Source organism: Corvus brachyrhynchos, unplaced genomic scaffold (genome assembly GCF_000691975.1).
Source record: "Corvus brachyrhynchos isolate BGI_N302 unplaced genomic scaffold, ASM69197v1 scaffold99, whole genome shotgun sequence".
Lineage (NCBI taxonomy): Eukaryota > Metazoa > Chordata > Aves > Passeriformes > Corvidae > Corvus > Corvus brachyrhynchos.
Genome location: NW_008239778.1, coordinates 1407578 through 1418729, shown reverse-complemented (window position 1 = coordinate 1418729; position 11152 = coordinate 1407578). Strand labels below are relative to the sequence as shown.

At 48.0% G+C, this 11152-nt stretch overlaps 1 protein-coding gene across 5 annotated transcripts in view; it reads left to right on the top strand.

Annotated features, from left to right (window-relative positions):
• The window catches only part of RFFL (ring finger and FYVE-like domain containing E3 ubiquitin protein ligase), a 30049-nt gene that overhangs the window by 18400 nt on the left and 497 nt on the right, over positions 1–11152 (top strand). For all 5 annotated transcript variants that reach the window (XM_017743018.1, XM_017743017.1, XM_017743019.1 and 2 more), the window contains 6 exons: positions 407–591; positions 4756–5160; positions 6690–6779; positions 7121–7328; positions 8536–8559; positions 9080–11152. The exon at positions 9080–11152 is cut by the window's right edge and continues 497 nt beyond it. In XM_017743018.1, the coding sequence (XP_017598507.1) occupies positions 412–591; positions 4756–5160; positions 6690–6779; positions 7121–7328; positions 8536–8559; positions 9080–9261 (1089 nt within the window). In that variant the 5' untranslated portion in view covers positions 407–411 and the 3' untranslated portion in view covers positions 9262–11152. The remainder of the gene's footprint in view (positions 1–406; positions 592–4755; positions 5161–6689; positions 6780–7120; positions 7329–8535; positions 8560–9079) is intronic.

The window sequence follows — 11152 nt, the reverse complement described above, 5'->3', positions numbered from 1 at the left end:
CGCGGGGGAACCATCGCACCTGCCCTGCTCACCGGGAGCCGCCAGCGCCCCTGCCGGCTGCGAGCGGAACTGCACCCGAGGGGAATGGCTCCGAGAGTGGGCAGACTCCTTTCTTTGGGTTTCCTGGTTTATTCTTTCTTCTGTCTGTTGTTGCTGCCACTGTTGTTGTTGTTTGCCTTGTTATACACATACACACTAGTAAAGAACTGTTATTTTCCCATATCTTTACCTGAAAACCCCCTTAATTGCAAGGTTATAATAATTCGGAGGGAAGGGGGGGTCATATTCTCCATTCCAAGGGAGGTTCCTGCCTTCCTTGTCAGACACCTGTCTTTCAAACCAAGACATCACCTCAGCTGCCAGCCTGTGTCCCGTGCCACCTGTGACATGTGGTTTTCCCTGGCAGGTACTATGTGGGCGAGCTGCTGTAACTGGTTCTGTGTGGATGGCTCCACTGAGGAGATGCCACCGCCACCAACAGCCCGAGCCCAGGCCTATTCCAACCCTGGCTACAGCTCCTTCCCCTCTCCCACTGCTTCTGAACAGAGCTGCAAAGCCTGTGGGATGCACTTCGACAGCTCCTCCAGGAAGGTGAGTCCAGTGCCTGTCCTGCCAGGGGCAGCTGCCTTCAGTAACTTAAGAGAGACACGCATTATTACACATATTCTCGGATCTGAGGACATTTCACGTGGGAGAAGACACCTCACCTTGGTTCTGGGTCTTCAGTCATTCTGTCACAATTAACAGGCATCATTAAATGACTGGAAATCCTTCAGCAGACTTGGCTTTCCAGATCTCAATGAAGAAAGCCAAACTGCTGTTAATCACTTGAAGGAGCATTAACTTGAACATGAGTTATTAAATTTCTTATTTTAAAACACTAACATCCTTAAAAATAAATATTGTGGCAAGAAGTTTTAATTGTGTTTGTGCTTTCAGTAAAGGAAGATCTTCCTGCCTTTTTTTCAAACTTGTTGCTCAAACTAAAAGTGAAGTTTTTCTGAGGGTGTGTGTAGAACTGCTGAGCAAAAATAGCCCCAGACCAAACCCAAATCTGTTTTATCTTACTTGTAAACTTGATTTGTGGGTATATAAATGCCAAAATAATTGCTACCACAAGACTTTTAATTCAACAGCATACCCTGCCTGAGGCATTATTTGGACATAGTGGGTCCTGTAATGTTCCAGTGAGGAAAATTGTTGTGTCCACACTCTGTGGCTTAAGAAGTGTCAGATCTATAGTTACTGAACTTAATTATGTGAGAATTTAAAAATAATGGTGAATTCTGGCCACAGCCCTTTTAGATTATATGGGAAAGTTCATAAACTGGTTTTCCTTGCACTTTTTTATTCATGCATGAGGACACACATCTGAAGAATGGTGAGTCTTGGCAGAGCTGCTGCTTTCTACTCCCAGGACAACAGGGGTGGTGATGCATTTTTGCACTGAGAAGTGCAGTTGCTTCAGGAATCGAACTCTGGTGATACATTTTGGACTTCTCCTGGTGCTGGGTCAGCTGCAATGGGGCCATCCCTGCTCGTGACTGTAATGTTGTCTTTGACATTGTCCTCGTTAAGCCACGTGTCCTCAGAAGTACTTGTAGAGAGAGTTACCCTGGATCCAGCACTTGCTGTTGGGCATGATTGCAGACAGTGGATAGAGATAATTCTGCTTCTGAAATGAAACCATTTCAGGCAGTTGTGAGCTCAGCAGCAGAACCACAGCTCCATTATCCCCAGTATTTCCTAAAATACCTGTTCTATATGAGCTGCCCTTAAGAGCAGTGTCTTGTACAGAGCCATCACTGCCTCCAGGTGAACTTTCACTGGGGAGAGGGAAAGCTCTGGTGCACAAATTGCAGAGGATCTGCTAAAGCTGTTGAAAACATTCCTGCCCTCAGCAGCTTCCCCCTTTTCCTGTGGGAGCTGCTCTCTGTTCCTGTGCTTGTGTCCGGCTGCTCCCACTCCAGACCTTCAGTGAAACTGAGTCTGAGGTTCTGTACTCCAAAGGGGGCTCCCAAACTCCCCTCCCACCTTCCTGCTGCCCCAGCTCCTGAGCAGTGATCTCTGGGAGTGACTGGAGCCTGGTAGCTGCAGGAGGAGCTGCCAGAGCTCATCCCTCAGGTCTCCCGAGGGAGCTGGAAACATCACTTAGAACACACTGATGTGTTTGTAAGCTGTGGTAATTCTTCTGTGCTGTTGCTATGGAGGGAGGAGTGTATGAAACCTCACTGTGCTGCAAGGAGAGCATGGAAAACTGCATTCTCTCCTGGGAGAGGCAGCACCTTTGAACTCCAGTGTCTAGTTAATGTTTATTCTGAAATATAGTGGATAAAAATTAATTCCTTCTGCACTGGTGACCACCTAGATTGCTTAAAAAAGCCCCAAACCCAACAAACAAACCAAAAAAAAAAAAACATTTCAGGGCTGTCTGACCATCCTGGTGTGCTGTCAGTGAGCAGCAGTCAGACGTGGCCTGACCTTTTAGGAACAAGTTTTAATGTACTGCAACATTTGAAACTAATCCTTCTGAAGAACCCAATGCCTTGAATCACTGCCCTTTCAGTCAGAGTTCAGTGAAGTTGTAAAAGCTGCTTGATGCTGAGATGTGGCCCAGATGTCCACATTTAAACACTTGGTGCTCACATACAGGCTGGGGGGGTTTTTTTTCTCTGAAGATAAATCCTAATGCTGAGCTGCTAAGTCAGAGACATGCCTGGGTTTATTTTCACTTCCCAAATGTATCCTTTGATAACTGAGGCAGGCTGTTATTAGTGTTAATTGCAGGAACATGTTTGATAGAACTGCCCGTGTGCTGTGTTTGCTTTGTGATACCTAAAGATGGGAGTGCTCAAGTAGGGCTTTTCTGGCTGGTGGAAGGTCCTTGGCAATACAGGGGTTCCCTTTGGAGCCAGTTTGGCAATCTGCAGGATATGGGGAGGCTTCCCCTGCCAGAGAAAAGTGGGGGTGCTTGGGGGTTTTGGGTTGTTTTGTGCAGTTTTTGTGTTGTTGGGGCTTTTTTCTCTCAATTCTTCTGATTGCTCCCATGTCAGAGATGAGGGATTGAGAGGGGCAAGTGTTATCAACAGGATTATTTTCCACTTCCCTGCCTTTGTGGATTTGTTTTGTTCCCCTGCTCTAGGGACACACAAGCATCAGTTCCTGTCTCTGCCCTGAAAATATGCTGAGGAACAGGATTGCTCCTGCAATCACAGGGTCACAAAAAGTCAATTACATATTAATGGCTTTTATAGTGATGAAGTTAAGGAAAACTCCTCAAAACTGGATGTTCTGTGGAAATGGCCCTTCCTGCCTTGCTTTGTGATTGGTGAAAGTCACTTTTCCTTGGCAGGCTCCCAAATGGCAATTTTGAGAGGAGGTTTCAAGAGTTTCTCTGTGTGGTACAAATTTTCATGTCTTAAAATGCTTGAGCAGGAAATTGGGATTCTTTCCTGTCACTGAGAGTGTAGTACAGGCTGTAAATGAGAGGCCTGGAGGTGTTAACTGGGGAGCAGGGGGGGTTCCAGGCTGAGAAGGGGGTCAGAAGGAGCTTTTGTAAGCAAGTAGTGTATTTACATCCTGTGAAACATGAGCAACATCTGCTTTCTTTCAGCTGGGAAGTTAGAGATGTTCTTCAATCACTAGAAGCAGTTCATAAACCAGTTTTTTTTGTCTTTGAGTTTGTATTTATTACTCCTCCAACTCCACCTGTCTATTTTTCCTTGAACAGCTCTGAAGGATCAGGTAGTCAGGAATTTCACAGAGGTGCTTGGCTTCCCTGAGACTGTGACTTAGCATTTTTAACCAGCACTGAAACCACTTCTTTCTCCCCTCAGGACTTTTTAACAGGCATGTAATGTGGCTGTTCTGCTGCTATTCCTATTGGAAAATGTAGAATTTGCCTTTCCAGAGGGTTAAACAGTCAAGTTTCTGCAGAAGTCAACACAGACTGTGAGTGCTTGGAACTTCTGAAAATCAAGCCCCGCGTGACAAGATCAGAACAGTATCAAATATAAACATTTAACAACAGAATTTAATCTGTAAAGTTTTTAACTGTCTGGGGCATAATATTTCCAAAACTTCCAACACTTTCTGTCTAGCTCTAACTGGTATAAAGTGTGTGTATTGTTGTCACAATAGGCTATTTTTGTATAAATAAATATCAGATTCTTTGATGTCTGTCTGACCTTGCTGTTCCCTGTCCCTCTTATGGTGAAACAAGGAAATTCATTCCGTGATTGCAGCAAATTGGAGGAGGGAAAAAAGGGGGAGGAAGGTCATTCATAGCAGGTATTTATGAAAGAGAAATGTTTTTAAGTAGTTTCCTCCCAGTGCTGGAGCTTCTTAATGCACAGAACAATGTGCACAGCTAGCTGGAATTCGCTTCCAAGTCTGCTGCCTCAATCTCCTGATTTCCTCTGGCTTGAACTGCATGAGCAGGTGCAGAAAATTCCTGGCACATGAGGGAATCTTGTAAGGATATCACGTTTCATTCTGGGTAAATGGAGTGGGAATGGGGCTTCTCTAAGAACTGTGAGAAATCTGGGGATTGCTCAGGGATCAATCCTTGTCCTTCTCTGGGAACATGGGTAACTACCTGGCACTTTTTCATGAATGGGCAGGTTTTGGTTGTGCTTTAAGAGCAGCTGCTGCTTCCTTGGGCTCCGGACGGGAGGGAAGCGCTGCCTGTGGCCACCGTGTCCCGCTGGCACAGGGCACGGGATGGGTCTGATTCCTTCCCCCTCTCTTTCCCAGCACATCTGCTTGGACTGTAAGAAGAACTTTTGCACGTCCTGCTCAAACCAGCCCGAAGGTGGGCCCCTGCTCTGCCACCTCTGCCAGCGCTTCCGAGCCACGGCTTTTCAGCGGGAGGAGCTGATCAAGATGAAGGTGAAGGACCTGCGAGATTACTTGGCACTCCACGAGATTTCCACAGAGTTCTGTCGTGAAAAGGAGGACCTGGTATTCCTGATCCTTGGCCAGCAGCCTGCAATTACCCAGGAAGATCAGATAAGAACAAACACATTTAATACCAGTGCCCATGGACAGCAAGACTTTGTGAGTCACCCCCCAACCAGCCTGGCCTCTTCTACCTCACAAGATGAGCCCTCAGTGTCTGCAGATCCCATCTCAAGTTCAGAAGCTCAGGAACACCAACAGGTACAGTCTCTGGCCAGAACCATCTTTTGCAAACTCGTTCATCTCTATTTTTGGATTAACTACTGAGATGTTGCATGTGGTTTTGCTGAGTAAAGCTGTGACTTGCTGTCACCAACTTTGATGTGCCGTTCCTTATGGAATTGAATTTGGTGGGCAGTGCTGAATATATTGAGCATTCACTCTCAGGACATCATTGCTCTGGCATGTGTTTTCTCTGGTGCTCTGGTCCACACTTGCATTGCCACAAGATGCTCCTGTGACTGCTTCCTTTGGTACTTGCTGATGACTTCTGGCACTTGTTTGTAGGTGTAATTAAACAGTTGATACTGTTCTTTAATTCCTGTGCCACATAGCAAACACAGTCTAAAGCAATTCTGGAGCTGGAACTGATCAGAGATGATGGGCGTGGGCGAAGTTTTTGGTATCTCCTGCAGTCAGATCAATAGAAGACAAACCCCGAATCTGTTGCCAAGTCTTGGTTTATGATGAACCTGCAGTTCTGATGAACCTTGGCAGGGGCATTTGAGCTTAATTATTTTTTATTGACCTTGCTTTGTTTGTCTTTCTGCTCTCTGCTAAGGGAAGTTTACTCAGTGTTTGACATCTGCTCCTTGTCTTATTACAAAGTTAATGGGTGTATTCAGTTCCCTATGGATCAGAGCTGTGAAAAATGTGTGTACCTTGTGCTTCCTCAGCAGATATATCTAGTTCAGAGGAAGAGTTCTCCTGGGAGAATGTTTTTTACAAATCATTAAAAGGCATTTTCATTCCCTGGTTTTCTGGGTATTGCCATTCCAGTTTTTACCAGCTCTGCTGTCTTCCCTCACTGCCCCATGATACATTTCAGCTTCTTGTCTCGACTTGCATGACATCCTGCTGCACTTCAAGCTCTTTGATCCTGATTGTTATTCTTGTGCTCTGTAAATATTAACACTTGGATGAGAAGGGTGGTAATGTTACAGTCTCTTTGTCAGTCGGAAACCAGGGGGAACAGTGGCTCCTGCAGGTGAGTCAGCCGAAATTACACTGCTCGTTTATCAAGTGTTCAAAGCAACTGCGCACCTTTCCTTCTCTGGCCCTGTTGCTGCTGCTCCCTCACTCGGTGTCTGCTGTTTGCTCACTCCAGAGCTCACCTGAGGAGGTGTTTTCCTGGTTACTGTGAAGGTCTGAGCTGTGTTAGAGGAGGGTTCTACCGAGCCTTGCACTGAGAGCTGTCAGAGTTCTGCCATGACACCCCAGCACAGTGTGACATCAGGGAAGGACTGCATATACACACATACAAATTTGGTGTATAAATCTGGTCTGCTCCTGATCCAGCCTGGAGTTCTGTACTGGGGCTTTAAAGGTTCAGCTTCAGCAAGTGTTGCTTTGTGTGATTGCTGCACAGGGAAAACCCTCTGTGAGTGTGCCTGGCTTGTGCCTTGTCCTGCCCATGTCCTTCCAGAGGTCAGGGACTGCAGTGACACTGCCCTGGAGCTGATTTCCCTCCAGAAACCCACAGCTGGTGAAAGCTTTATTTCCTCTTCCAGGCCAATGGCCATGTGCCTCCAAGCCCAGCCTGTGGAACAGCAGCTGAGAATGCAGCAGAAGAAGCAGCAGCAGCAGAGGACGAGACACAGGTTTGTGTGTCCTGGAATTGGATGACAGGGAATACCAGGTTTCCTAGGCTGGATTTGCTACCAGAGATGAACAGTAACTGTGACTGACCAAACCCAGTCAACCCCTTCTGTGGCATCATCTTGTCCTCCACATACGGAAAGAATTGGTGTCACTTGGACACTGTAATAGAAATTACTTAGTTCTATCTCCAGATTTTGTGTTTCTGATGGAGGAATTCACAGAGTAAGCAGTGCCTGTACATCCAAACCTGAATTCCTGCTCACACACATGCTGAAAGTTGATTGAAATTGTAGTTCAAGGTGTTGAGGGCACGAGTGATTCCCTGTTTGTTCCCTCCCAGTCTACTGACTCTGAGGATAACCTGGTGCTGGGCAGGAAGGCCTCGCTGTCTGACCTGACGAGCATCGGGGACATCAACGCGCTCTCCGTGCGACAGCTGAAGGAAATCCTCGCCCGCAACTTCGTCAACTACAAAGGCTGCTGTGAGAAGTGGGAGCTGCTGGAGAGGGTCACTCGCCTCTACAAAGAGAAGGACCTTCAACATCTGGGTAAGAAACGTAGCAAACATGTGCCTGTTTCCCAGGTTTTGCCTTTTTATGGACAGCTGTACAAGGAAGTAGAACTCACATTTCTGGTGCAGCAGAGTGAGGAGGAAGGAGGGAGTGTTTTGTACAGAGTGGAAGGAGCTGAACTCTGCTCAGCACTTCTTGTAGCTGTTTGAGGAGAGAGTTCTGGATGCTCTGGACAGGGACTGCGCTGAAGCAGCAGCACGAGGGCTGTGCATCCTTCACCTTGCTGTTGTGCATGGCCCTGACAGATCGCACTGGGCACTGCCTCAGCCTCAGAGCAGCTGGTGGGTGGCTGTACACGACTGGATGTGCTGGGGTGAGCTCTTACCTCTTGGCTCATGGTACCTGACAAAGCCAGCAGGGAAATGCCCTGCCCAGGCAGGAAACTGCCACCAAAGAGCAGCTGGCAGATTCAGGGCAGTGCCTTCCAGGGCTGCCCAGCTGTGGGTAGCTGGGGTTTCACTTTCTTACCACAAGTCTGTTCCTGCTGCACATGCTGGGCCTGCACAGGTGGCTGTGAGGGGACACAGGTGCATAGAGAATGTATCTGGCCTGATCTTCCAGGTGCCAGTTTGCACTTCCAAGGGATTTCTTAAAAAAGACACATATTTGTAAATTACTTACAAGAGAAACTTACTTTAACACTTTGATTTCATACGTTTGTTTCTCAGTGCTGTCCAAAGCAGTGTTGTTCTCTTAAACACATCTCTCTAGGCTTTGTCCTCTATGGATGATCCAAGATTAAAGACACCAGCTTTGGGGTTATATTCTTTCATTATCTTGTGCTTTTGATGCAGTTTATCCTTTTACTTCACTCACTGTGTCTGTGCTCAGCCATTTGGTGATTGTGTAACAGCAGAGGACCTGGCACAAGGGGCTGCTGCAGGTGCAGCACTGGGAAGCCAAACTTTGCATATGTTCCAAGGCTGTCTTAACAGTTGACACATCCCTTGGGATCCCTTATCTCTGGAAGGCTTTAGCTGTTGTGTAAGCTCTCTATAGGAGAAGTTTCTTGCCAGTTGTTGAACCTGTCCTGATCAGAGCCCCAGCCTGAGCCTCCCATGGGCATCAGCAAAAAGCAGTTTTGGTTTAGCAACTCCCTCAGGGTTTTCAGCCCCTGCCTAGTAACACTTCTATCCCAGCTTCTCAGATTCTCACCAAAGCCCTCTCTCTTCTTCTGTTGCAGTTTTGGACACTGATGATCAAATTGGTGAGTGAGATCCTTAATCATGGAGTTGTTTATTGGGAAAAACCCTCCAAGATTGAGTCCAACCAGCCCTGCCACAGCCACCCGTAAACCATGCTCCCAAATGCCACATCTGCATGGCTTTTAAATCCCCCCCAGGGTTGTTTATTCCACCACTGCCCTGAGCAGCCTGTTCCAGAGCTTGACAACCCTTTTGAAAATGGATATTAGGAAAAATTTCTATCTAAACCTCCCTGGCACAGCTTGAGGCCGTTTCCTCCTGTGCTGTTGCTTGGGAAGAGAAACCCGTGTTGCTTCATTTGCCTCATCACTGAGAATCTCAGTGGTATTTGTTTCCATCTCACAGAAATTAATGTGTAAAAGCTGAAACTTCTGCTCCTCGCCAGCTGCTGGAGCAGCCTCAAGGGGAATTCCTTCGCAGACCTTATCCCTTAGGGAATCCCTTCAGCAGAGCCCACTCGAATTGCACAAACCCGCCACGCCTCCCTTTGTCTGACCCACCCGTGCTCTCCTGTCCCCTCAGGTGCTGCTGGGCCCCCCAGCACCGAGGACAACCTGTGCAGGATCTGCATGGATGCTCCCACCGACTGCGTGCTGCTGGAATGTGGGCACATGGTGACGTGCACCAAGTGCGGGAAGCGCATGAGCGAGTGCCCCATCTGCCGCCAGTACGTGATCAGGGCCGTGCACGTCTTCAGGACCTAAGGGTGGCTGTGGGGTCAGGGCTGCTGCTGCCTTAAAGCCTCAGTGCTCTTAGGAAAAGGGCCAACAACATCCCTGCAAATAATTACTTTGGAGATTAGCAATGGACCCCGCTGCAAGGGAGGGAAGGAGGAAGCCTGGAGAAAACTGCTCTGCTCAAGCCATGCCCGACTCTGCTCGTCCCACCATCGTGCTTTACACCACAGTGCCTGGACTCCTTGGAGCTCATTGCCAGCAATCATTAACCACCTCCATCCTAGGATAATTTGAGGACAGATGGACACCCAGCTTTCCACCAGGAAGATCAGCTCCAGAGGCTTTGTATTTTCCTCCGAATAATAAAAGTGAACTGGGATCTCAAAAAGTGTCCTTTGTTTTGCTGCTCAGGCTACACCCAGCAAAAAGTTGATTTTCAAAGATTAAAATGTCACTGTGCTTGTTAATTTTATTTTTAACTTAATGTAAAATTGTTATGCTTGCAGGACAGGCAAGACCACCCCTGCTTTCCCTAATTCCAGCCTAGTGCAATTGTGGAAAAGTGTGTAATTTTTTATCAAGGTTGTCTTTGTATTAATGGAAACTGTCAGGGGACGGAGGCTGGGAAGGCTCAGCCTTGCCCTGTGTGCTGGGTTTGTGTTTCTGTGCCAGAGGGAGGTTTCTGGTTTGATTTTGTCAACTTTGACTTCACAGCACGTGCCAGAGGTGGGGCTCAAACTGAACTGGCCTCACTTGCTGAGGGAGCTACAAATCCAAGGCTTGAGTCTTCCCCAGGGTTTAGTGAGGAAACCACGCAGCTGCAGAGCCGTGAGGACTCCACTGCTACACAATCATATTTAAGGACAGGTGACTTTTTCTTTTTTTAAAAGGGAATCAAGAAAAAAAAGCCTTTGTCTCCCTTGGATCCATGAGCAATCTCTGCTTCCCCCATCCTCCCCAGTGCTCAGTTCTACAGTTCTGTTAACTTCCACTGCTCATCAAAAGCAATTTATTTGTCCTTTCTGCTGGTGAGGGTGGGGAGGAGGGAGGCTGTGGTCTGATCCCTGACAGCTCTCCTGAGCAGTGTGTTCAGCTGGAAGAGACTTCCTAGAGAAGTCTGGCAGTTCTTGCTGGAGGTGATTGTAGCTGGTGTATTTTCCCCTCAGTGGCCTGTAAGCATGCAGGGCACTTGGCTGCTGCACAGCCAAGCTTCAGCATCCTGCTGCCTTGAGTGTCCAGCACCATGGGAGTGTTCCCTCATCCCAAGGCAGCTGTGAAGCTGATTCCCCCCTGCAGCAGAGCTTTCCGGGCTGCCTGTGGGGAGAGGGAACGGTTCCGTGCTCAAACCTGGCTGGCAGCAGAGAACAGCACAGGCCCAGCGTCCCCTCAGCTCCTGAGGCACTGCAGGGCAGCCACAGGGACAGCACAGAAGCTCCTGTGCAGTGAGTGGGCAAGTGGCAACAGCAAATTCCCCTTGGGTGTTCTTGAACAGGGACAGTGCCACGAGAGCAGTTCAGCTCAGGGAGCCAGGGTCTGCTCTGGGAGCTGCAGCCAGAACAGCACCTGAGGTGAGAAATCCATGGCTCAGGAGGCAGCAGGAGAGGCGCTGCTGAGGTGCTCTCAGAGCTCCACAAACATGCAGCAGCTGCTGCAGTTCACTGAACTCAGCATTCTGAGTTCTGCCTCTGTCCCTGGTCAGGTTGTTCTTTAATCTTTGACTTTAACAGGTTCCAGCACAAGAACAAACTGAACAAGTCAGTGCATCACGAGAGGACAGGTAAGACTCTGCTCTGGAGAGGGCACAGGGAGCTCGGAGAGCTGCAGCAACACACAAAGTGCTGAGCAGCCTCATTTGGGAAACTCACTGTGAAAATTCACGTTGTCATATTCTTCAATAAACTCAGGGCTGGGGGAATTC